This window comes from Pipistrellus hanaki, assembly GCF_964339955.1.
Source record: "Pipistrellus hanaki genome assembly, chromosome: X".
NCBI lineage: Eukaryota > Metazoa > Chordata > Mammalia > Chiroptera > Vespertilionidae > Pipistrellus > Pipistrellus hanaki.
The window spans coordinates 102,290,460-102,304,193 of NC_140524.1; the positions used below are offsets into that span (position 1 = coordinate 102,290,460).

At 41.8% G+C, this 13,734-nt stretch overlaps 1 protein-coding gene across 3 annotated transcripts in view; it reads left to right on the forward strand.

Moving 5' to 3' along the window:
• Nucleotides 1–13,734, forward strand: part of MID1 (midline 1) — a 328,347-nt gene that overhangs the window by 288,795 nt on the left and 25,818 nt on the right. For all 3 annotated transcript variants that reach the window (XM_084870018.1, XM_084870017.1, XM_084870019.1), the window contains exons 5-6: nucleotides 5,329–5,477; nucleotides 13,308–13,435. In XM_084870018.1, the coding sequence (XP_084726144.1) occupies nucleotides 5,329–5,477; nucleotides 13,308–13,435 (277 nt within the window). The remainder of the gene's footprint in view (nucleotides 1–5,328; nucleotides 5,478–13,307; nucleotides 13,436–13,734) is intronic.

The following is a 13,734-nucleotide window of genomic DNA, read 5'->3' on the forward strand; positions in this document are numbered from 1 at the left end:
TGACGCTGACTCTCCTGGTTCTTTTATAAGGACCCTTATAATTCCATTGGAATCACCCAGATAATCCACTAATGTGATCAGAATATTGAGATTTGGTAAAGCTGGTACTGTGTACAGGAAAGTTGATCATATTACTTTTTAAACTGAAAGTTGCCACTTTTTAAAAAGTGCATATTTACTCATGGACATTATCTCAGAAGGAAATATTAGAAAGCAAATGTTACCTGGAAGAGATCAGTGCCTGCTTCAGCTTTCTCTTGAGTTACTTGGCACATGATCAAGGACTAGTTGATCCCAAACCCCAGAATTCCCAGTGACTGAGTCCCTGGCTAGGGCATGTGGTGTCAGTTATGTTTTAAAGAAAAGAGCACGGGCTCCAACACCCTGGAACTCTGAGGTGCTGGGCAGAGAGGGTGAGCATGGATTTGGTGCCCAGTGAGGGCACCCAGGTGATGGCTGGACAGTCTGAGGACACTGAATCTATTTATTTTTTTATTTTGACCTATGTGTACCCCTTCTATAATTTTCGTAACGCTGAGTACCCCTCATACTCCTGAGAACGTAGAATTAGGTGCAGCTAAGCACGGTGCAGTGCATATCCCCACCAAACTCCGGTGCAATGCGTACCCCCACCAAACTCTTCCCGTACCCCTGGGGGTACGCATACCACACTTTAGGAAACACTGGATTATGGTATCACATAATTGTCCTCATCCCCTCATTCCCATACCAAATCCCTCCCTACATATGCCCTCACCCCCCTGTTGTCCAGGGCCACTGGCTAGGCCCATATGCATGCACACAAGTCCTTTGGTTAATCTCTTACCCTCACCTTCACCCTCTCCTACTTTCCCTCTGATGAGGACACTGAATCTAGAGAAGGGACAAGGGGGTCCTCTGACCAGCACTTGGAATTGGGTAGCCGGAGATAGAATGGGTGGAATCGCAGAGACCATCGAGGTGAATTTCGTCTCCTTTGTGAGTGCCTCCGTCATCTCTGGTGCCAATCCCAAAGCCATTAGACCTGCTGGGAACAAGCGTGCCACAAATCCTCGCACCGGAGAGGTTGCCAAGCTGGCGATGTCGTTGCCCATTAGTACATACTGGTCATTCCTGCTCTTAGAACATTGTGCATTCTTTGAAATAAATAGCTCAACGGCCTTTATACTTAGAAGAGCTGTATGAGTCTCGAGCCGTGAGGCACCCTGGGAAAGAATTGTCTTATTTCTTCAGTAGTAGTGGATACATTTCATATCAGCACATGAAAAGTTGATGGAAAATTCCAGATTAAGCAGAATATGCATTTTATGTTTACACACTGATCTAAGATAGAAGGTCGTGACTAAAGAGCAAAAGGGTCCTTCTCTTCACTGCGTTTATGTACTCTAAATCTCCAAAATGTAAGATGATTAACTTGGACTGAATGCTCAGGCGTTTCTGAAGCCTTACAGAAATGCTGTTTATGGACTTCATTGTCGGTTCAAATACTTGTGTCAATTGAGGATCAATTATTTGGCCATAGCAATATTGGAATAGGAATCCTACACACACATATAAGCATTTAAAATACATTTAAAGAAAAATAAAGGATTACTTTTAAAAGCATATTTAAGGTAATAATAAACAACCAATAAAATGGCATAAATAGGTCTATGCCCCCACTAACAGCACATTCCAACAGAGTATTTCCATGATGAGTATGGAATGAATTCCAAAAATTTCACTGTGGCAGTCACACTGCCCCAAGGACAAAAGAACAGTGCCAACTCAGAAAAGTTTCCTCTGCAGCAGTGATACATACATACAGAGAATCTTATGTATCAGAATCCAGTTATTTTTTTTTTAAAATTTCACCCTGGCCAGGGTGGCTCAGTTGGTTGGGTGTCATCCCATGCACCAAAAGGTTGCCGGTTCAATTCCCGGTCAGGGCACATGCCTGGGTTGCAGGTTCAATCCCCAGTAAAGGACATGCAGGAAGCAGCTGATCAATATTTCTCTCTCACATCAATGTCTCTCTCTCCCTCTTCTTTCTTCTCTCCAAAAACCAATAATTTTTTTTTTTTTTTTTTTTTTTTTTTACAAAATCACATTTCATTTTGTCAGGTTTTTCAAATAATACATTAAAAAGTGTTTTATAATGAAGAAATTTGTAATTTGCTAAATGCTCAGTGTCTGATTCTGAAGTGCTGTACCATGTAGGATAGGGTTTCACAGAGTGTGGTGCAAATCATTGCCTCTTGACCAGAATCATTTTAAGTCGGCAAACTTTTTTTGTAAAGGTTCAAGTCAGATTATAACTATTTTAGGCTTTGCCATATGGTCTCTGTTGCAACAGATCACCTCTGCCCAAAGTTGTAGTGTGAAGTCAGCCATAGATGATTCAGAAATGAATGAATGTGGCAGTGTGCCAATAAAACTTTATTTATACAAATAGGGTTCTTGCTGTATATGCCCCACAGACCATAGTTTGTGAATACCCAACTTAGAGCAATGGTTTTTTCTTTCCTTTTTGTAAATGAAACCTACAGTAAGGAATACATATGACATCAAATTCAGCACAGACACGCAATAACAAAAAAGGTTTTCTAAAACATAACTTTCCCTTTCTACCAGAAATGCACTCTGTTACTTTTTTTCTCCTCCCCTCTCCTCTTCTATTTAGTTTTTTAAAAATGCTAGTCCTGAGCATACTAATGATTTATCACCTACAGTTCAAAAAGCATTCATTGCTTGTTAAAATGCTGATTCCTGCTGCTCTGCCAATTACAGCTCCTTACCTAGGATATTGGAGAGTGACTGCAAACAACTCATTTTTCCTTTAAAGAAATCCCCAGCTGACTCTTGTGCACACTTGGTTTGAGAAGTTCCAATCTGGTTTATTGGATGGGATTGTATCCTGAACTAAAATTAAAATTATGCCAACAGCCGAAACTGGTTTGGCTCAGTGGTAGAGCGTCGGTCTGCGGACTGAAAGGTCCCAGGTTCGATTCCGGTCAAGGACATGTACATTGGTTGCGGGCACATCCCCGGTAGGGGGTGTGCAAGAGGCAGCTGGTCGATGTTTCTCTCTCATCGATGTTTCTAACTCTCTCTCCCTCTCCCTTCCTCTCTGTAAAAAATCAATAAAATATATATTTTTTAAAAATTATGCCAACAATTGTTTTCTGTAAAACATTCCCATATTTTCAAAGGAGGCTCTCATTTTGGCTTGCTTCAACTTATGCATGACTTAAGGCTTCTTTTCTTTTCCACTATGTCACTTTTAATTTCCGGTATCTTACTGGAGAAAAGAAAGAAGAAAATGGAGTTCAAGCATTGTTACAAGTGTGAACTGTGTGGTCACTAATAGGCATGCCAAAAGGACAAGTGATTGACATGAAGTTATTCTAAGGGAATATTTTGACTTTATTTTTCTTTTGTTAGAATCGTATTAAACATCTTCAATTCTGCCATATAATTGAAAGCATTCTTTTTTTTCTTTTTAAAAAAAATATATTTTATTGATTTTTTTTACAGAGAGGAAGAGAGAGGGATAGAGAGTTAGAAACTTCGATGAGAGAGAATCATTGATCAGCTGCCTCTTGCACACCCCCCACAGGGGATGTGCAGGCAACCAAGGTACACGCCCTTGACCAGAATCGAACCTGGGACCTTTCAGTCCGCAGGCCGATGCTCTATCCAACTGAGCCACACAGGTTTCGGCGAAAGCATTCTTTATGTTGTATAATTAAATATTCCATGTCTTTGCTTTATTCTAGGGACTTGAAGTCATTTTTCCTCCCTCTGCCATTTTCTTATGGACATGTTCTCATATCTTGAACTGGACTCTGCCTTGCTTAGCTTTACCTCTGTATATAATGATGTTAGAAGCTTGGTTCTCCTTAGTGTAAAATAAGTGTTCTTGCATTCAACTACTGAACACAGTTAATCTATTGCAGGTGGCCACTGTAATTATAATGAGTGAGGTCTTTGACCAGGTTTAAGATCACATATTGTTTGGCCCAAAGTTTCGACACTTCTTTCTTTAAATCTTTACTTTCAAGAACTTTTCTCACCCTGGCCTGAAATCATATGGCTTCTGCCTCTCAATTCAGCACTCATTTCCTCTGTTTTCTGTAGGATGACAGAGCTGGACTTGGATGTTCCTCTGAGGCCTCCAGCTCTGACATCTCCTTCCTTCCTTTTCTCCGATTAGACTTGCATGGGGATGATAATGATGACTTGGAGAAAGAAGGAATTTCTTGGAGTGAGCAGGAATCCTGGAGGGAGCCTGAGCCAGCCTTGTCTGGAAGACAGATGAACTGGCCTCCTCCCTACCCTTTCACCCAGGGCTGTTTTCCATTCCGGAATGATCAGAAAGCCGGCCAAGACCTGTCCCAGGCCTGGTGAATGGGGGCACTAGGCACATGGCAATTCCAATTAGCGGGCTAATTTTATCTTGGCTTCTGGCCAGGGGGCTTCATCTCGCAGCGCATTTCAAACGCCAGAGCCAACGGTCAAGTGGGGTACTGTGGTCTTATCTTGGCCTGCCCCAGAGGTTACGGTCAATTACGTTTGAGGGTCCTTTTCAAGCAAGACGGAATCAGGGGCTGGAATGAAAGCTGGAACCAAGCATGCGTTTTTATCCCGACTGGGAAATGCTTATCAAAATAGTTCTTAGTTATCAAGTAAGCACAAAGTGCCTGGAAATGACGTTCCCAGCGAGGGGAAATGGCCCAGCTGTGCTGTTTTTGGCTTTCTCTCATCTGCTCAACAGGAAAAATATTAATCAATGGAAAAAATGCTCCCTTTCTGTTAATTTAACACGTGAATTTTAGATAGTGTAGGGAACTAGGAATACTGAATGTTTTTCTATCACAGTTTTCTTACATGGGTTACAAAGAACTTCTTACAAAACGGCTTTTCCTTAAGTCACGCGTTTGTGCCTACAGAGATGTTTTATTTTCTTGAAGGCAAAGCTGAAAACTAAGACACAGTTCCACCATTCTCTGTGATCTTACAGTGATTGTGTGTAGCGGTCAAGGGAAGAGGCCCGGAGACCCTCTGTAACTTACCACTGAGCAACACCGTTCCCCCCCCATCAACGGGGAAGCAATTCGCAATTCAGTGTTTCTTCATAAAACAAACTAGCAACATTCTCCAAGGAGATAAAGAATATCTAAGAGTAGAGTCCCATGCCAGATTGCCAGATTTCCCTGAGCCCACTTTTTGAACTTGTATTGAAGGCTGACTTTCATACAACAAAATCCCCGCATGAGAAGGGTGCAACCTGATGCACTGTCACTACACAAGGACACGCATGTAACACTCTCCATGCTTCTGTTCAAGGTGATGAGGCTTCGCAAGCTGGCCCAGCAGATTGCAAACTGCAAGCAGTGCATTGAGCGGTCGGCATCCCTCATCTCCCAAGCGGAACACTCCCTGAAGGAGAATGATCATGCGCGCTTCCTGCAGACTGCTAAGAACATCACTGAGAGGTGAGTGCGGGGGCTGCTGGGAAGCTAGCTGCTGAGCTTCTGTGTCTCGGGGGTGATTGGTTGGCCTTGCCCTTGCCTTGCTTTTGTTTCATTTTCAAGGCTGAGTACGAACAGAATAGACGCTGTGAGTTGCTTTGTTCGCACTGAAGATGCTTCCCTTTGACATGTCAGGGCTTTTCAGTGGCAGCCTGGAGTTCAGGGCCTTTGAAACAAGAGCCCACCAGTTAGAAAGAATCAAATCTGCCTGCTTTTGGAGGGGGGGGACTTACGATGGCACAAAAACAGCACGCACCGTGACTCTCAGACCTGATCTTATCATGCACTTGATAGTAAAGCATCAGGAAAGAGGCCCAAACATGAAAGGGAATCTTTTCTTCCATTTCAAGGCTCATCTACTGGAGAAAATGGGCCAGGGGCTGTTCTCTGTTCAGCCTGTTTTGTTTGGTTGAGAAGTTTCACCTCCTGAAAAGGTCAAGGCCAACTCACAAGGGAGAGAAAGGACCAAACTGTCAGCCTCATACCTTCCACTTCTAAAATGCACTTTCTTCCAGGATAGGAAACATAAAAGTGACGTCATGCGAATGTTTAGTTGGGCAGTACATCTGGCGTGGTCAGTGCTCCGCTGTGCGTGAACTTGATCAGCATAAACATCACTGACCTCCACGGAGGCCCACACCGATAGTAATCCCAGGGGAGCCAGAGAAAAGCACCTAACACCACCTTAGTGACATCACCATGATCGATGCAGATGGCCTTGACTTTTCATTCTAATTCTCACACTCAACTGCCCTTTACACAAAACAATCAAATCCTATTGTTAGAAGACGCCAAACAGCTCCTTCATGCTGGTATTTCTCCCCGAACAGGAGTCTGCAAACTTTTTCTCTAAAGGACCCGAGAGTCAATACTTTCACTATGCTGATTAAAAAGGTCTCAGCCACAACTACTTAATTCTGCAGCTGTAGCTCTACAACAGCCCATCTAGGTAATGTGGACATGAATGGACGTGGCTGTGTTCCAGTAAACCATTTAAAAACAACAAACAAACAAACAACAAAAAAAAAACAGACTAGATTTGGCCCACGGGCTGTACTTTGCCAACACCTTGCCCAGAAAAAAAAGAAGAATACCGTCTTAAGACTTGAATTTTTTCAAGGAAAGAGAAAGAAAACCAACATTTATGAAGTGCCTGCTTGTGTTAGACACTGTGCTAATTCTCAAAATATCACATAAAGGTAGACATGGACATTTTCATTCTCATCATTCTTTCAATGAGAGTAATGTACAGTATTTTACAAGTTTGGTCTAGTATACAACCAGCTTCATTGTGTTATTTATATATATATATATATATATATATATATATATATATATATATATATATATTATTGATTTTTTTAAGTAGAGGAAGAGAGAGGAATAGAGAATTAAAAACATCGATGAAAGAGAATCATCAATCAGCTGCCTCCTGCACACCCCCTACTTGGGATGTGCCCACAACCAAGGTACATGCCCTTGACCGGAATCGAACCCAGGACCTTTCAGTTTCCAGGCTGACGCTCTATCCACCGAGCCAAACTGGTTTTGGCAATTGTGTTATTCTTAAATTTCCTTCTACAACTGGTTGGATAGTTATCTCTTCCAAAGTATGTAGATAAGAGCTGATTACCATCCCTTTTATATCCTTAAAATGACCTTCTTCCTTCCCTAAGAGAAGCCAGTTCTTTCCTCATAACTCCGAAGTTCCAAGTGTTTAACTGTGTTCGTTGTTCTCATCTGAACTATATCCAATTGCTTCATATTCATCTGAAAATTAAAGAACTGCAAACAGCACTAGTACTCAGGTACCCAGGACACTCTACTAGACAGTGAGAACACTTAATCATGCTTTCCAATTGGGATCCAAGAGTACCTTTTTCCAGCTATAAATCATGAGATGTCCAGATGAAATGGCTATTGTGAGCTGCCTTTCTTATCAATCCCTAAAAATTAGATGAAGAACAATGAAAAAAGTCTCACATAGTGAGGGGAGAGAATAATGACTCCATAATAGTGATGATAGAACATTCTGAAAGAAGACCTGCATTTGAAAGTACAACATAAGCACATGCATGCCCACGTGTGATCTCCTTCACATATAGCAGGTCATATGTGGTTCCATTCAGCTCTACCTACATCAATCCCTACTCATTAAGAATGGGAATATGTCCGATTTATTTTTCTACAAATGGGTTGTACATTATATTCTCAAGCACACTAATGTACAATTCTTGGTGTGATTGTCAACTTTTATAAAATTATGTTAAATAAGCAAAATTATTCACTAAATCCAGGCGTAAGGAAGTTGGCCTACTGCTTATGAGAAATCTAAACCACCATCAAGTTTGAATACATAGTGCCAGTAAACATGTGCCAGGAGTCTTTGTCCCTCCGCTTCCTCTCTCTATTTCTATTTGTCAATCCTCTTGATTGATTCCTGAGCCTTTCTCTTTTTCCAGCAACTGAAATGCAGTAAAAGGGCACTGGGCTTAGACTAGGAGTTGAGAAATCTGGGTTCAAATCCCAGCATTGCCACTTCATAACTGATTCTTTGGGTTTATTCATGAGTTACTTCTATTTAGAAAATTGGGCTCATAATAAATAGCTATCTCTATTAATGTGATAACATTGATGAAGACTCCTAAGTAAAAACAAACCTTAAGCATCATATATATTCCATCATGTTTATTGGATATATGTTTTCATGTATCAGTATGTCAGAACGACCCTTCCTTGCATGTCTACTCCAGTGCAGCTCTCTGTCTGTCTCTGGTCTTCAACACTTAAGTTTTTCTCTAGGACACAACTTCTTGGTTCTCTGCCTTGTATTGTGTCTGCCTTGGGCTTTAGCACCTATGTACTTCTAAACCATCTTTATTTTTCTACTGAAGGGTGGAAAGCCCAGAACAAACTTTTAATGCTACAGGCCTTCCTAAAGTTAAACCTAGATGTGATTTTTCTTCATTGTTAAATCACTAAAACTAGATTCTCCTACAAGCTGAATCAAATTGTGCAAGTTTTTCAATTCAGAAACATCAAAAAGAGAGAGGGAGAGGGCCTCAAGCTTTACCCTGTAGGAGATGCATGTGCTTTGGAATCAAGTGCTTGGCGCTGTACTATTGCTTAGTAGAGCTTATGGGTAATATTGGGTGCTCTTAGCAGTTGTGAGCACCTCTGCTCATAAGCTCCCGGTGGGCAGGACCTGTTCCCATCTTGTTTTCGCCACTGTAGCCCCAGCACATAGCAAAGTGCCTGACATGAATAAATGAGAGAACAAATCTATAAAACAAGACCGATCACTCCTACCTAACATGGTCGTTGGAGAGATACAATGAAATAATCAATGTAGGCCATCTCCTGTCACAAGATGTCCATGGAACAAATGCTCATTCTCTTCCTTCCCAGTCACTCTGTCAGTGGATTGTGTCACATACCATATTCTCAAGCTACACTAATATATAGGTCTTTGGTATGATTGTATAAGTATCATTATAAAATTACATTAAATAAGCAAAAATTCTTCACTAAATCTAAGCAAAGAAAAGTTGATCTACTGCTTATAAGAAATATGAAATTAGCCAAAACAGGTTTGGCTCAGTGGATAGAGCGTCGGCCTGTGGACCGAAAGGTCCCAGATTCGATTCCGGTCAAGGGCATGTACATTGGTTGCGGGCACATCCCAGGTGGGGGGTGTGCAGGAGGCAGCTGATCGATGTATCTCTCTCACCGATGTTTCTAGCTCTCTAGCTCTCTCCTTTCCTCTCTGTGAAAAATCAATAAAATATATTTAAAAAAAAAAAAAGGAATCTGAAATTAAAACTACTCTTCATCTGGCCGGAGTGTCTCAGCTGGTTGAGCATCATCCTGTGCACCAAAAGGTTGCTTCCATTCCCAGTCAGGGTACATACCTGGGTTTTGAGTTCAATCCCCACCCCACCCCATCTATCTCCTTCTCTCTCTCTCTCCCTCTCTAAACCTATCCTCGGGTGAGGATTAAAAATAAATAAATAAATAAATAAACAAATAAATAGCCACTCTTAGTAGTAAATTCTCTGCATCAAGAGTATGATAAAGAGAAAGTTCCCTCTGAACAGTATCCATTTTTTTCAGATTTCTTAGGAGGGTCTAAAACCACACAAGGTGACTTCTTTGTCCCTCACCAGCACAGGCAGTTCCAAGATCCATCAGACTTTCCCAGAATACAAAGCCAAGAACTCCAGTTGTCAGCTCTGGGAAGATGTACTTGATTATAAGAATTAAAGCACATCTGATGAATGGTTTTTTTGTTTTGTTTTGTTTTTGTTTTTTAAATCCTCACGCGAGAATATTTTTCCACTGATTTTTAGGAAGAATGGAAGAGAGAGGGAAATACAGAGAGAAACATCGATGTGAGAGAGGCATATCAATTGGTTGCCTTCTGCACACTCCCTGACCAGAGCCCAGGCCAGGGAGGAGCCTACAGCCACGGTATGTGCCCTTGACCGGAATCGAACCTGAGACCCTTTGGTCTGCAGGCTGACGCTCTATCCACTGAGCCAAACCGGCTAGGGCTGATGAATGGATTTTGAAGTGTGTTCTGCAGGGTGTTAATTGGCATTAAAACAACACTACGGTCAAGGAGCCAAATGCATTTGGGAAATCCTGAGCTGACCAAAGTAGGCCACGTTTGGTTTCTGTGAGACCTCATCAGGTTCTACCAGGGTAATGTGCACTGTGGACTGCCCACCTGAGAGAGGCACAGTTAAGCGCCACTGGCAGGGGTTGGGTACGGAGGTGGGGATATTTGGCAGGAAGCGTAGAGCATCTTCCCCTGGCACTGGCTGTTTGGCAGAAACCTGTGAGCAGTGTAGCTCTAGACATACCCACCGTCTGGAAAAGTAGCCTCATGTGGCTGCTAGCAACTGAGTGTCGGGGAGGTTTGGGGAATCAGAATAGACAGAAACAGGGAGTAATGTGCAGCCCCCCTATTAAACATCAAGCTGTGACACAATGCTCTCATTTGCCTCGATATGTTAAAAACTTAATGCACATACCCACAAGCATGCACACACATGTGCACTCACGTACGTGCGTGCGTGTGCATACACACACACACACACACACACACACACAGTCATGAGGGTAAAGGGAGGAATTGAGAAAGTGGCATACACTGATGGCTCAGGTGGATTTTGGCAACTTATCTGAAAGGCCAGAAGATGGGCAACAAGGATTTGGGGAATAAAAACACAGCCTAAAATGTTGAATTTGGCAGATCTCCCCTTGGCTGTCACTCCAATTAAGAATTTGAAATTGTAGCCAAAGATAAATATCTTTCCTTCCACAAAAAATGTGTTGGTGTTAAAAGCTGCAGTAATCTCCAAAGAGTCCTGCTGTCAGTCTTTGCCTCCCAGGCTGAGGAACTTTCAGCCTTTCCATTCCCATTCCCCCAAGTCCCCGCCATCAAAATGGCGGGCATGTTCAACATCGTCCCCTGACCAAAGCATGTTTTATTCCATTGCTTGTGGCCCATAGAACCAGTGGAAACTTAGAAGGGAAGTCTATTTTGGATGAGCCTAAACAGAGGCTTCTGCCACTGGACAGAAACAGTGCCAACGCAAGATTATATGTTGAGAGCAATTGAGATCCTCTAACCCACTGAGCACGAGATCTGTATTACTTGTGTATGGCAGGGAAATGCAATAGAAAATTAGGCTCTTGTTTCATAAGAATTCATTGAAATTCTCCCTACTGGATATCATGAAACAGACAGGTTTCACTCTAAAATTCCTATTTGAGGAGTTCAGTGGGCACTATAGCATTTTTTTTGTCTTAATGTTATTTTTCAGTTCGAGTTTACATTCAGTATTACATTGTATTAGTTTCAGGTGTAGGGCATTTCTTTTTTTCCAAAAAAAATATGTTTTTATTGATTTCAGAGAGGAAGGGAGGGAGGGAGGGAGAGGAAGAGAGAGAGAGAGAGAGAGAGAGAGAGAGAGAGAGAGAGAGAGAGAGAGAGAGGGAGAGAAACATCAGTGATGAGAAAGAATCATTGATCAGCCGCCTCCTGGACACCCCATTGGGGACTGAGCCTGCAACCAGACATGTGACCTTGGCCAGAATCAAACCCAGGACCCTTCAGTCTGCAGGCAGTCGCTCTATTCACTGAACAAACCAACTGGGGCTGGAGCGTTTCTTTTAACTTTTCTACATTGTCGCAAATTCTTTGGGCTCTTCAGTACATGGCATACTTAAGGGCTTAGTAAGTATTTGTTGAACAACACTAGGATCTTTCTGAGTTTTAAGGAATTTTTGTGTTATGGCTCATAAGTAAAGCATTTTTAAAAACGTATTTTTTTAGAGAGAGGGAGAGAGAGAGAAACATATATGTGAGAGCACAACTTTGGCTGCCTCCTGCTTGCCTCCTACTAGAAATCGAACCAAAAACCCTATTGTGCACGGGCCGGCACCCAACCGAGCCACAACAGCCAGGGCAGGAAAGCATTTTTAAATACAGTTTGACCATATCCCTTAGTTTAAATTAGCAGGTATTAGTCACAATGATTAGTCCAATTCCCTTGGGTGCAATATTTAGCAAACAAAATCACAACTCTTATTTACTGCTTCTTGGAAAAAGGGTAAGGTGGTGAGTTTAGGTTCTCCACTCTCACTCTGCACTGATAGCTCTTCTCTCAGATCCCAGCGTCATTCTGACTATTTTCCCTCTACTTCTCTCCCGCTACAGCACTGAAAATGCGCAGGGGCATTTTGAGCATTTCACAGGTGTCAATTGTTTTTATTGAGGTGAAAGTCACATAACAGAATTAACCATTTGAACATATACAATTCAGTGGCATCTAGTACATTCACAGTATTTCAATCCTGTGCTTTCTGATAAGCATGCTATTGGGAAGTCAAGCTTAAAAAAACCACAGTGTTCTACAATTACTACCTCTTAGCAAGTTCCAGAATATTTTCATCACCCCATACCCATGAGCAGCCACTCTACATTGCTGCCTTGCCCCGGCCCCTGGCAACCACCAGCCTACTTTTGATCTCTCTGGGTTTGCCAGTTGTGAACATTGATACTTACCTATCCCTTGCTGTAGGGTTTATAAATGAGAAGTCTAACCAGCAACCCTAGGTGAAGAGGAGAAACAGTGCATCCATTGAGGGGGTCTGCGAGAAAGCTCATGAATATTTTCCATGCCATCTGCTGGGAATATGGTGCACGAAAATGAATACAAGGAGAATGAAAAGGAGCCAGACAAAAACTCCTTTTTTCATGTTTATTTTAGAGAGAGGCTAGTAATTGATTAAACTAATCCAATATCTGGAAACATTCTTTTTTAATCTTTACTTTGCCTTTTATGCAGTTTGAAATTTTGGAGACTCCTCTTTGAAGTGGAGCAGGGTCGAGTCTGAAAGGAACAAACAGTTTCCCAGACAGATGTGTGAAGAAATGCCTGCAGCTACGTGCTTCTCGCTGGGGTCACATGTGATAGGGCCTGGCTGTGAAATACACAGCAACATGAAATATGAATATTCTTTCTCCTCCATGGGGAATGTCCCCCCTCAACAGTAACGAGGAATGGAGAAGCCATTTCCGGTTCCTTTGCCATGTCTTTAAGCTCGAGTTCACTTGTATTGTGTCTTTGTGATATGCTGGTTACACTCATCTTTTTAAGGCTCACGTGTAAAAATAGCACTGTTTTTAAATTACATTTCTTTCCTGTGATTTTTAAAAATCTTATGTAGGTAAAGCAGAAGCCATCTTAACATTTCTAAAAAGCTGTTTTGTTTAAATTACAGAGTCTCCATGGCAACTGCATCTTCCCAGGTTCTAATTCCTGAAATCAACCTTAATGACACATTTGACACCTTTGCCTTAGATTTTTCCCGAGAGAAGAAATTGCTAGAATGTCTGGATTACCTTACAGGTATTGTATTTGTGGGTTGTTATTGTTGTTGTTTATATTGTGTATATTCAGTGATGCCACACTTCGCCACCAGGCAAATCCCTAAAAACCAGGGATGTAGGCTTCTGAATTAGGAATGGAGTCTAAAAATCCCAGAAATAATTTCTGGCACTCTTTTTTCTTTTTTCAATGAAAATGACATAGTCTGAGACTAATTGAGGATACAGGAAAAAAAGAGAATCTCCATCATCAAAAGCATGCTTATACTATTCCCCTCGCTCTTGGAGCATGGATAAGGCAAATAATAGCGTAAGAAGCTC